Genomic DNA, 14,418 nt, shown 5'->3' on the forward strand with positions numbered 1-14,418 from the left:
TCCATATTGAATCATAAAAAAATGGGTTTGAACCGACCTCCAAACGATCTTGGATTCCGTAATGAGGAGTACCAAAATTGCATCCATGCTAAAATTCACATCCTTTAGAAATGAATAACAGATATTTTGTTCCGTTTCTTCAAATGTGTAGAACAACTTGACACAAGTCCATATTATTATTTTTTTAAGAAATGGATTCTTGCAGCATATTTCATTTGCTCATTTTCAAAAGATGACTTTTAGATTTATCGTTTAAAGTGAAGTCTGCATCGGTTGATATTTACTGCGAACGCGTTGTGCATATTTAAATATATTCAGCTATGTTGAAAGACGTGTATTGTGTAAAATCATGAAAATACAAATTGGTTAGTCTCAAAGAAAACTTTTCCGAAGCTATTTCTGTTGAATAGGTGCAATTTAGGTACTGTGACGTTAGCAATCGATGATATCATGGTGAATTTGTTTTTTGGAATCAATGCGGTTCTTCAATTTATAGTAAGGATTTATATGACATAAAAAAGAAAGCTATCATCAGTTTTCAAAAAAAATATTAATAAAGGTAGTATACCGCTGTTCAAAACGCATAAATCGATTGAGAGAATAAAACACCCGGGTAAAAAACTAAAACCGAGGGAAACACATAAACTATAACAGGAAAACAACAAAACAACAAAAACACTGAAAAGCAACAAAAACCAAACGAAAATGCAACAAACATAGAAACGAACTATTAGATAACAACTATTAATTAAATAAAACAGATAGCACATTTTCCGTTTAACATGAAGATATTTATACTAAATTAGCGTTAGTACTAGTTAAATAAAGCTATGATATGATAACTAAATATTTCGGTATCTTATAATTTTGAAAGGATGAAGTATTTTATCCTACTATTTCATTGATTACAAATCCATTTTCTCAGCATATTCAGCTTGTAATACAATAAATCTCATGCACAGAGAAGATTTTCTGTAAGTTGGTATAAACTGCATGAAATACAATAACATGGACATATTTTTTTGGAAAAATTTTACCTTTGCCTTAAAATACGGATTTTTATTGGCTTCCTTTTCTAAATAGACAATTAAATTATATATGTTCATTTGAATCTCTGCAGTAGACATTTGCATAATGTTATTGTAATTCGTATATATCATTTCTTCGAAACAATCCATTTCTAACAAAAAAACATCCATAACACTACATATCTCAGGGAAATTTTCGATCATTGCACTTCTCATATTTTCACACTGGAGGCAATCCTCGTTCATGTTTTTTTCGTAGACTTCTAACATCGATTCATAATGTTTACGTTTTTCATCAAATTGAGGTTGAATTCCATGCAAAGATATATTTGAATTCATCCAAGAAACTAGATTATACTCAAACTTTGAGTATTCATTTGAACTTATTTTATGTTTGTCTTCCAGGTCTTTCGAGAAATATGCTAACCATTGAACATGAAGGAACTGTTTTTGTTTAAGTTGCTGTAAATATCGGAAACGAGGACTGACAATGGAGTTAAATGATAACCCTTTCAAATATTTCCGTTCCGTTTCATTGAATAAATGACGTAATGCACTTTGATACAAAAACATATGATCATGATCATCAAATTTCATCAATTTTCTTAAATGAGTATAAGCTTGTTTTTGTAGTGATTTTAAGTGACGAACAATTAAATTGTTCATGCCAACTACAGCGGAACAAATATGAATCATGTCATCATATTTACAAAAACCTATAACCGGTTCAATCTTAAAGTTCGTCATGAAATTTAAAATTAACTGAAATCCTTGTATATATGCGTTTCTATAGAAGTTTTTGTATATTATAAAGTTGTCTTGGTCTTTACCTCCATGTCTACATTTCGAGACTTGTGTTTGTATGAGACCATAATGTTTATAACTATAATGAAGGCGGCATGTCCAATCAAATAAATAGTGTCTGTTGTAATTGAAAAACCTATTATACATCAACAAACTTTCAACTTCTAATTTTGGTTTAGTTCCGGGAACACGAATGCTGGTCATCCATTTTATTACACTTTCCTGTTGGTAAATCTTTGCCAAATAAAAAGGTGTTATTTTGTTAAAATCACAGCAGTTCAAAATATCTGCCCCAAACAACAGAGTGCATTTTTTCAGAAAACCAATAAAACCTTTGGCTGCTGCCAAGTGAACCAGACTTAGATGACTTTTATTAGGTTTACACAAAAGTTTTGCGATTTTTTGTCGTCTCGATGGCCTAGATGTATATACATTTTCTAGTAAAAATATCGCTGTTTGGTCATATTGCAAAGTTATATCAAAATCGATTATCGTTTTGTCAGTTCTGTTTTCAGATATGTATTGCAGTACTTGAAATGGAAAGCTTTTACTATATCGAAAAGGTACGACATCATTCTCTAGAAAGGGAGCTTTGATTATTGAAATCTCTAAAGCCGATTTTTCATGACGAGACACATGTATAACATTCATTCCCTTTTTCACCAAGAATTGTGTTCCCAGCAAGTTTCCCCCCATGACGGCTCTATGGAGCAAATTATATCCATCCTTATCAAAACACTTGTCCAGTATTTTGCAAGAATAATCTTTCAAGTATTGGGTTAGAAACTTATGATTATAATGCATTGAATGGGTATTTCTTTCGTTCATAACAATCTCATGAAGAGGGCTGAAGCTGCCGTTACATTTCAGGGAATTATCCCTCGTTAAAAAGAATTCTGCAATATCTGGCCCATCATATTCTGTAATGAAGTGTAGTAAAGGCGGGTTGTTCTGAACAATATGTTGAAATTGTTCTTCAGCGTAGACCTTTAGCATCAAAATCGGATAAATCCTAGATTTCCGGATTGCTATTGATAGTAACTTAGTTGCATTGAATTTTGAAAATCCGTCCTTTTGATGAAGATACCACAGTGTTTTCAGTAAACACATCTCATGATTCGTTAATATATATTCAAATTTTGTTTGGCATTTTGTGTAGAAAACATCTTTGATCTCACATCCTGAAGGAATGAGTATAGGATCAAAGAACGAACGTTTTTCCAATGCCTGAAATATTTCGTCAACAGGTGTATTTTCACTTGTGTCCTTTTGGGTCAAAAGACTCATAACATCATGGTCAGACAAACTACGAAATACATTAATAAATCCAAAGTAATTTCCGTTTTTAGCAGCGTAGTGCAGAAAATTCTTTCCTTTATTATCAATATGGAGAAAGTTATGCTTAGCATTGAGACAAACCGCAAACATTGCCAATATGAGTCCACTCTCTTTATCCCCGGTATACAGATCATCACGAGTTTGCCTCATTGGAAGTAACATGCTATAATGTAAAATACTTCTATTTTTATAATCCAAACAATCAGGAATATTAAATTGATATCGGTCGTGTCTATAAAAGAGATACAATATAAATGACCGGCATGTTGCTGCAGAGTGATAAATACTGGAACCGTTTACAGTGATAGCAGAAAAATTTAAATTCAACTTCTTCAAATAATTGAAAACTATGAAAATATAGTTATAATTGCAAAACGCAAAGTGCAACGGAGTAGCTTCATCGGCGTCCCGTTGTTCCCAATCTACAAATCCATTTTTATACATGAATATCATCATCTCAAGATTACCATACATTGCTATAAAATGAACAACAGATGCTCCAGCGGGACATTGTTCAGTAGTCAGCAACGTTAATTCTAATAAATCTAATTTGGATCTAAGTGAATTAATATCAAAGGCATGAACACATTTTGTTGTTAAATTGGCACCCCTAAGATACAAATAATAAAAAATCTCTGTGCGGTTATATCTCACAGCTGTCATAAGTGGCGTTTTTCCATCATAAGTTTTACAGTTAATGGAACTGAATGTTTCGTTTAAAAGTAACTTAACAATTTCAAGATGTCCATGCCGTATAGCAATATTCAGAGCCGTTTCACACGCAATTAATCGCCAATCGTCATAAAAGAATGTTTTCAAATAAACATAATGATTGAATGAAAATTCTGCTCTAATCTTATAAAATTTTATTGTTTGTTGTTGTCTGTTGGATAGCAGTGGTAGCCAGTAAAGCGTACCATTACATGGTAAACATTCATCTTTTAATCCATTATCAATCAATAGCTTCACAATCTGTCTATGACCTTTCTCGCTCGCCTTATATAAAGAATGAGTGTCTGCAAAACTCTTGTCGTATTTTAGTAAAATATTTACTATATCCAAATGGCCGTGTTCTACCGCAAGATGGAAAGCATTTAAGTGCATATCATTTTCTGAATAGACAAGATTTTTGAATTGCCTTAGCAACATTTCAGTAACGTGTTTGTGTCCGTTTTGGACAGCAATATGAAAGACATTATAGCCGCAAAAATAAATATATTTGCATAACTTGATTATATCATGATTAGTGCTAAAATTTGAGTAGAACTGCATATTTTTCTCGTAACTTACATAAAATGTACTTTGTATCGACGAATATGCGTAATCGACGGATATTGAAGCGTTTGCCCCATTGTTAAATAAACATTTTAAAGTCTTCTCGTTGCCTTGGCTAGCTGCTATAAACGCTGGAGACTGATTCATTGCGTTTGGTATATTGATTGCAGCAACACCCATGTATTTAAGTACCAGTTCCGTTGTATGGTAATGATTATATTTCCAAACTACCTGATAAAGTAGCTCTAGCTTAAACTTTTTATCCTTTTTCATCAAATCTTTGACATAACCAGATAGCATATTTTCGTATTTGACATTTTTGTTCATTGCAACATGATGAATTAGCTCTATCAAATTGTGTTTTGAAATCGAGTTCATTTTTAATTTTCCAAGCAAATATTCTGCAAACAACTTGTGACCATTTTCTTTATGAACAAAAAACTGCAATTTGTTTCTCCTTTCATCAGTTAAAAAGTCAATAATTGATTTGTGTAAAAACGACATTTTCCCATCCTCAAATTTAAGAAAATGTCCCAATTCATTCCCAAGTAACGTTTCAAATTTTCTCTTTTTGCTGTTACCATGAATTTGTGATACCTCTAAAAGCTGATCTATACCTATAGGATTTTGAATAGTGCTTAATACTTCAAATACAGGCAAGAAATCGTTGAATAAGTTCTCCGAATCTTTGAAAACTCTGTCGAAATTTAATTGGTATAACTTAGCTAGAGAATTTGGTACATTCCTAAAATCAAATGTATCTGTTTTCTTACAGTAATGTAAATATAGTTTAACATGCAGAAAATTCCCATTAGCAGCTCTTGTCAAAGTTGAAATCTGAGGTTCGGTAAGCTGATTGGTTTGGCGGACGTAATTTTCTACATCATTTAAATTCAGTGAATCAGATGTATTCAAGAAAACATGCGTTATCTTTTCATCTAGGAACTGCATTTTTTTATGTATATTTTCAATGTTTCTTGAAGTGAAAATAAATTTGAAATTAGAGGGAAATCTTTGGATCCGAGTCAAAAGAAAATGAAATAAATTATTTCTATCGCCATTGTCACATTCATCTAAAGCATCGATAAGGATTATAAACTTCTGATTGGTCCAATGATCTCGCAATGGATTTAAAATAGACATTTCAAAACAAGATATTGGATCTTTATTGCATTTAGTCCCGTAGAAAAAGTCAGAAGCGACGACATCTGCTAGGATTGCATTTCCCATTTCAGGAACACGTTTTACGATTGCACTTGCAAGATTTCGAATGAATGTACCTGCACTGACGGACATGGCCATATCATATCTACAAAAATGGTAAGCTAAGATTTGTTTCCGCAAGACATACCATGCAGATGAACTATTAGCACACACTATATTTGATATAATGGACGATTTCCCATAGCCCATATTTGCTGTCAATAAGATTCCGTTTGCCTCGAGTAACTGTTCATGGACTATATCCTTAAGCCAGTATCTTTCTATGGAGCTTTCATTATTCAGGTTTTCGACATAGATGTCAAAATCCAAATCACTTTTCCAGTGCTCTAAGAATCGCATACTGAAACAACCTACATTTAAGAAAATGTTCGTTATTACTGTTTAGGTAAAAAATAATGTGTAGACACAAATTTACATAAAATGCAATGAGTTGTCGTATTTATACTATAAGTGTGTTTAACTTCAATTGAGAATTTCTTTCAAATCCACATTTTCTTCAATTTATAAACTTTATATGTAAATTAATATATAATATATTAGAACTGACTATTTATTTAATTGTTGTAGTCAATTAAAAAGATTACCCGTTAGATCTTTTATTTTTATTTTTTGAAGTTTCAATGTACAAAAAAAAAGAATACTTTATTTAACAAATAAACGCCTCATAGATACCAGGATTTGATTTTGTATTTACGCCACACGCGAGTTTCGTCTACAAAAGACACATCAGTGACGCTCGAATCCAAAATAGTTAAAAATTCCAAATAAAGTTTAAGAGCATTGAGGACCAAAATTCCTAAAGAAAAATTCCAAATACAGCTAAGGTTATACATTTCTGAAAGAAAAGCCTTCGACCTATAAAGGGCATGGTACATAGAATGATTATACGTAGACATAATTAAAAATATAGTTATGATTATGCTTATGATTATATGAATTTAATCATATATATATATATATATATATATATATATATATATATATATAGCTGTTTTTTCTAATTGTAAAAACACTTGTTTTTTTTTTTTAAATATTACAAATTTTTAAATCAGAATTTAACATAACTTGTCATTGTCGTTCGATTGCTGAATTTTCAATAAAAAAAAAAGAATTCATCTTCAATTGAATTCATAGAACAAAATTCATAAATTGTTTTATCTTATGACATTTTGTAATGCGACAAGATTATATGAGAGAATTCCATGTTTGCAATTCCAAGATCCAGCAAAATCGTTAGTAAGTTTGACCAAGAAGGTTATCTCATATCTCATATAACCTCCTTGGTTTGACCAAGGTTATTAAGGCATCTTACAATTTGCTGGAGAAAAGCTTAATCTTGTGACTCGCAGCTGATATTTTACGATATCAGTATTTCGATAACCTGATAATCCTGACATATGCGCTTATGGGAGATCGGAAAGCATATAATTCTAGCAAAAACGTTTGGTTGTTATTGTTGGTGGTCATTTCAAGAAATCGTAAAATCTTATATGTTCCTCCTACCCAATTTACCTCCTCACACATTTTGGTTATATGGACTTACAACAATGATACAACGTTGATGTTCCAAAAAGCAAAATAGTAATTTATTCTAATGGTAGACCACTACAAAATGGTATTCTTAAATATATAGATATTCAGTTCGATATAGTTGAAGAATTTACATATATTGGTGTGTAAGTTTAAAAAAACAGGAAGTTTTTTTTTTTAAAAGGCACAATTAAGCTGAGAAAGTAACAAGGGCTATGTACGATTACATAATTTAAACATTAAATATCAACTAGAATAATTTGACAAAGTAGTTTAGCCAATAATATTGTAGATGGGAAGTCTAGGGAATGGGGAACACTTCTTTTATAGTAAGTGTTTATCTTTAATTTTGTAAACTACTGTATAAACCGCTTAATCTTAATAAAATCCACTCCTGATTACATGATTAAGGGGAACGTGGCCGATTCCCACTGGATATTTTTTTATTGAATTACGTAATATTAATCATTGAGCAAAACTTGTAACTGTGGAAGACAAGAAAATTCCTGCTATTCTATACAAGCTTTTTTACTGATGGTAATAATGGAAATATAGCTTGATGTAAGAATGTAAAATGTGTGCTTGATAATTGGGTACTGTTAAATATATGGAACACTAAATATTTTAAAAACTGGTTGTATGATACTGTTAAATTCAGGTTAACTACCAGTTCAGACAGACATTGTATGCTACTATACAGAATTCTCCAAAAGCTCTAAATTGCAAATTATTCAAATATAGTATAAAACCTAAACCTCAGATACTTCACGAAATTATTGTTTCTTTTGTTGAGTTAGAACTTTTGAACACAAAACTTCCTATCGAAATTGGTAGGTGGTAAAATATTCAGAGACAAAACCCACCGTGTAGAACGCCACATGCGAGGTGTCGGCTATGTTTGACACGGGTGGCAATTTCGAAGAGAAGAAAAACTATAAACTATCAAAGTAAGTTCAAGTATCAAAAGTTCTTTTTTGTAGAATTCTTAGTACCATATAATATATTGCACGGAAGAAACTGAAACATCATCTATTTCCTGCAAGCAGAAGACTGTAAAGAGCTCGCCATACGCCAGAAATTAGGTCTTCAAAAGTATGAAGGAATAGCAGGTGACAATTTGCGTTAATCGAAATTTGTGAATGTAATCAGTGGATCACATGCCTCATTGTGTTAGCTACCGGAACTTCTGGGAAATGGTATTTCTTGTATCAACTCGGTTCTTTCTCGTGCAAGTGACATATTTGGAACACAATCACATTATGTTAATGAAAGCACAGTAGCTATCTCGTATCAAGGAAACCATGTCAGCCTCATGGAACATGATGAAATGTTTTAACGTTATAACCAAGATATCTAAAGCAGAGGTCAGACTTTAGAATATCAAGGGTCCATGGCGATGACGTCTGATAGTGTCTTTTGGCTTGGAACTGCAAAATTAATTCCTTGTCTTGGGGATCGGCTATACCGTGCTCACGCAAGTTTTCTGTTATATGTCCAATACCATTTGGTCCACCCATAAAATATAACAATTTAACCTGAAAAAGTCTGTATCAAGTTTTCTGATATCAGTCTCCAGGAAAAGAAGAAGAGAAAAATTGTCTAAAGGAAATTTCTTTTCTTTTCCCATTTGGAAAATCAGCAGCCAAATGAAGTTTTTTTTTAAGATTTTGAATCGCTGTTTTGAAATCATTACAAATAGCAGTGTCAGTGTCTTCATGCCTCCTTGAATCTGTATTGTCATTTGATGATAAAGATGCCGGTGAGTGTTTTATTGGAGAGAGTAATCGGATTCGTTTTAAAGGGAGTCCTCTTTGCGGCGTGAACCTGGTGAAGAACTTTGATGCCAATGATGGAGTTTGACTGTTGGTGGCTTTGGCCAAATCATATATGAGATCTGCTCTATGATTTTCCTCCATGTTTTTAGTGCATTGAGCCACATCCGTGACTTTTGTTTAACATGATAGTGACTGAAAAGGAAAATAAATCATTTTCCAGCTTTAAAACAAAATATTGTGAGTAATTTTTTACTATTTATGAAATCAAAAGCACATGTACTTTCAGTTTGTAATGTGTTATCATAATATTGTAGATGTGTTTGAATTAAAAAGTATCAGATAAAGACCGATTTACATGCAATCTATTCTTTTTTTTAATTTTTTATCAAAAGCCTCTACCCCTCGAGACACAAAATCTGACACCCCGAGCGACAATTTATATTTGGATGAACAACTAGTTTTAAAACCAACTAATTCTAAGTATGAAGCTGATATTTGATTAAATTCCATGATTGGAATTCAATTGTATATAAATGATACAGTTGGCAGTCGTCTAAAGTAGTTTTTATCCCGGAAAACTAGAGAGAGGTGTTTGAGAAAACGGAGCACTGAAAACGATTGCTTCTGCTTGCAGGAAATAGATTATGTTTCAGTTTCTTCCGTGCAATATAATATATGGTACTAAGAATTCTAAAAAAAGAAATTTTGATACTTGAACTTACTTTGATTATTTTTCTTCTCTTCGAAATTGCCAACCCGTGTCAAACATAACCGAAACCCCGCATGTGGCGTTCTACACGGTCTCAATAATATTGTACTTTGTGTTATTCCGATGATATTGGCAACGAGTTTCATTTTGTTTTAGAATGTTCGACAATAAACAAAGAAGACAAACGTACGCTACTGAAGCATAACTTTGTAAACAGACCAAATATTTTAAATTTCAAGTTCGAATGAATAGTAACAATTAACCCGTCTAAACTAAAAAATCTATGCAAGTTTATAATAATAATTATTAAATGCATAGTTTCTCCTGTGTAACCATTCAATGTCTCATACAAATGAGTAGGTCCGGTAAGACCCCTTTTTGGCCCAAAAATATAGGAGTTTTACCAAATTATTAAAATTTAATCTTTAGTAATTTATTGGAAAGTAGAATGCTTCTGCTACATGCATTTTAGTTAAATTTTAGACGGTTTCTGTCTTAAATGAAAGTGGCCGCATTTGTGTTCATTCTTAATATTGAATTGTAAGTTGTATTTGATGATAATACATAACATTATAAAGATTGAGGATGAACACGGATGCGGACACTTTCATTTTTGACAAAAACCATCTGAAAAGTGACATTTTTTTTAATATTTGAAAGATTTCTCATATTTAAGCTTGAATCGGAGCGTTTTTAATTAGTAACTCAGTTAAAATATTTCACTTAAATGAATCAACTGAAATAGACACTAAAGTGTTTAAAAAGTGTCCAAAATCTTTCGTCAGATGAACCTGAAATTTGAGGCCAAAATCGGTCCTTTTAGAAACTAATCCTTTACATTTGTATTTGAAATGTATACTATGTATGTTAATTATTTGTATATGACTGTATATCCTTTGTACTTAACTTTAGTTTACGATAATAAAGTTATGAATACAAATAAAAAATCGACGACATCCGCTTATTTTGTGTACATGTCTATGTCACGTTAACTCAGTAATCTTGATTTTAAATAACGAACAATGCCGCTGATAAATAGTTATATATGGATTATTCGGTGATCTCTTTATTAAATCACATTGTAACTTTTAAGATTGATATACATGTAAAACAAGAATTCTAAAGTTTAAAAAATATAGACATTTTAGAATCAGGTTATGTACTATTGTATTAAAAGGAATTTTAGTTTCACTATAAATTCCTTTCAAATGAACATAGATATGTTTCATACGCGATTTTTCACGTATATATTTGGTTTTGCCAATATAACATAATGACATATAATGTAATGTCGATATTCAGATAACCCAGGGTCTTTCAATTGGTATTATTGACAACATTTCTAATCATTGATTCGGTTGTGTTATATTATTTTTCGTCAAGCTTACTTCTGTTTATAGTTGTATTTATAGGAAAATAATATAATTATATGCTGACCCTGTTTAATATATATACCTTCATTCGATGGATCCAACTGCATTTGGAAGTTTGATAAAATATAAAGCATGCCAAACAAAGCTATAAGAATACATATACTTTTTAGGATAAACCTCACTGTTTGACCTTTTGGTAATCTCTGTTGCTTAATTGTGGATCCCAGTATTAAATTATCAATTCTTTCTTTGAAGGCATTTCTTGCCGACGCAAACGCCACAGTCTGTAATTCAGTACAATGTGCAAGTTGCTCAAAATTTTCTCTTACTAATGCGAGCGTTTCCCGTGCGGCTTGATGCTGTAAGAGACTGGTTGGAATTCCCTTTGTTGATAGAAGTTCTTCTATCAGTATAACAGCAACTTTTGCACTTTCTTTACAAAATATATCTGGGACTTTTAACATTCTAATTAAGCTCTGTAAGCATAGTTTTTTCTCCGTTTCGTCTACACTAACTAAATAATTATGGGCAAAACTATTGTTTCGGTGTCGTTGAACATCTGCCATTATTTGGTTATCTATTGAAAAGGTTTTCATATTCATAAATAAAGATATAACAGCACCAAGATCTTGATAAATTCCTTGTCTCAACTGATGAACATCTCGAACAAAAACTTTCGATATTGCTTCATATGAATCTGGTGTCGAGTGTGGAAAATCTATGGTATCTATCTCCTTCCAGTTGATTCTGTCCCGTTGTTTCTTATATCGACATAGTTTGCCAAGTTCGTCTTTCCATTGTCTGCAAATATTGCACCACTGACTGAGGAAATTTCCGTATTTTCTACTACAATTTTTATTACAAAAGCCTTTAGGTATTCGTTGTAAAATAGTTTGATGTGTTGTTTCCATAGTGTCTAGTATAAAGTCTTGTAATCCAGATACACAAAACCTTAAACCAAGGGCAAATGATATGAAATTATCTAATTTATTCAGATCAATGGGTGCCATTATGTTTGTTCTTAACTGTAATATCTTACAAACTCACGAAACTTCACCTGACGTTCGTGTAATATATTACTTCCTTGTTGTACATATTCAATAAGAGTGGATAGTGGAGATCAATAAGTATATTAGCTTTTGCAAAAAGCACGTCTGACTTCAGCATAGTACTCGATCCACAGAGATCATAGATAGATGACTGTCTATCGTCCAGTGGCTATTCAGGAAGAAAACTTGATAATGTTATGTTAGTATAAACCATATGTTATACTTGACCGACACGTTGGGTCAGGGTTTTAACGTGTTAATTCACAAGGTGACAGTCCGCAGGAGGACATGTCACCCTAAACGGACACAATATTCTCCAAGCCGACCATTTTTTGCACTTTTCCTAGAAGCCACGTGCTAGGCGGGGAAATAGCAGATACTAGTGTGGTAGAGTGTTTAACATTAATATTCATTTCTTTCAAAATAAATCATACTAATAAGTAGTTTATTATATGTATTTTAAGAGTTAATCAATTCTTCTACTATAGATAATTCTTGATTATTTAACAAAACAATATCATCATATGGTAACGCTAAGTGTTACGTTGAATTTTGGTGAAATTCTTTCAGGAAACAAACCACAACAAATTGAAATCCCTTTCTATTCAAAATCAAATTGTTCTATCCATTATTACAGGTCATAACATTTTCAATGTTTTTTTTTATCGTTAAGTACTATATGATCTGCAAAAGCATTATTGTTGTGAGAGAGGTCCAGGGACTTGGTATCAAATTATTTTGCAATTCAATTTGACTAAGATTTTTGAAACTATTTTTTTTAGTAGGTTCTTTCTCCATATACATGTATTGTTGTTATAACAAACTTTCGGGAAGTTTTTTTTAAAATTGGAATTGCATTTATGGACACTAATTTGTTCAGTAAATGATATTGGAACAATATTTTTATACAAATATATTGGATACATTCATTTCTAAAAACATTGTTGCCTTTTTTGTTGGTCAAACTTTTTCAAGAAGATTACCGATATAAGAATCATATCTTTTGAAATTCAATAGTACCATGTATAAGTGCAGGCTATGGTCACTTTTAATTGATTTTGAACATCTCATTAAAGGGTATTACCTTTAAGAGGCAATACGTTTTCTTTTAACCAGAATCACTAATAAAGATATTTTGCTTCTTTTCGATGTGGAAAAAGAGGCAGAAGAATCCAAGAGAGTACACAATGGACAAAAAGAAGCAAAGTGATGAAATTCACTCATGGGATGATTTAATGAGTAGTTTGATAAATTTCAAATCAAATTTAGGTAAGGTGTAGACAAAAAAAGCATCATTATAATTTTTTATAACTATTGCTGAAAATTACATTAACTGCATGTATTTAGAAGAATAAGTGCTTTTCACCAATCATGACTGGCAATAATTGCAGGTCCCTTAAATTGTACAACAATTTCATGTCTTAAATAAAGGCAACAGTAGTATACCGATGTTCAAAACTCATAAACTAGAAAAAAACAAATCCGGGTCACAAACCAAAATCGAGGGAAACGCATGAAATATAAGAGAATGATGACACAACATTAAAATGTAACACACACAGAAACGAACTAAGCATTGGACAAAATCCGATGAGAATAACAAATATAACATCAAAACTAAATACATGAATTTGGGATAGAAAAGTACCGTGACACGTCTTATAATAATGTGAATTCACACTCAAATATAATAGGAAACAAACGACACAAAAGAAACACAACGTTAAAATGTAACACACACAGAAACGAACTATAATATAACAATGACCATATTCCTGACTTGGTACAGGACATTTTTTAAAAGAAAAAAATGGTGGGTTGAACCTGGTTTTGTGGCATGCCAAACCTCCCTCTTTTAGCTTTACGCACACCAAAACCGGTCCTAAAAAACCTGCAAAAAGATATTAAACCACAAAATTACTTTATCTATACATAGCAATTATTCGGACGTTCTGGACCGCGCATAAAAAATATCATTTCGACAGCAAAATAGACCTTAATTTTAATTTCTATATGAATAAGTATCAATGTCTTGTATACAAAATTTAGTCCTGGTATCTATGATGAGTTTATTTACCTGAGTGTTGCAATAAAAAGCCTTTGGATACCCATGTCCTGGATAGAAAATTATAATAACAAACTGATATGTTTTACCAACTCTTGACTCAGCACAAGCGTGTGTTTTACTCAATGGCCATGTGTCGATCTGAAACCCACATGTTATATTTCAATAGGTTCCCAATCACGTGATACACATGAAAGGTCAGCTTGACTATATAGTCCGGTGTTCCCTGTTACATTTTACATATTTCT

The 14,418-nt window shown here is 31.8% G+C and overlaps 1 protein-coding gene across 1 annotated transcript; it reads right to left on the reverse strand.

The window, feature by feature from the left end:
* Positions 1–734: 734 nt before the first annotated feature.
* Positions 735–12,151, reverse strand: LOC139497835 (uncharacterized). The gene is made up of 2 exons (XM_071286075.1): positions 11,139–12,151; positions 735–6,019 (listed from the first exon to the last, which is right to left on the reverse strand). Exons 1-2 carry the CDS (start codon positions 12,064–12,066, stop codon positions 906–908), a joined length of 6,042 nt encoding a protein of 2,013 aa, XP_071142176.1. The 5' UTR covers positions 12,067–12,151; the 3' UTR covers positions 735–905.
* Positions 12,152–14,418: the final 2,267 nt, after the last annotated feature.

The sequence above is a fragment of the Mytilus edulis genome, chromosome 1, assembly GCF_963676685.1.
Source record: "Mytilus edulis chromosome 1, xbMytEdul2.2, whole genome shotgun sequence".
NCBI lineage: Eukaryota > Metazoa > Mollusca > Bivalvia > Mytilida > Mytilidae > Mytilus > Mytilus edulis.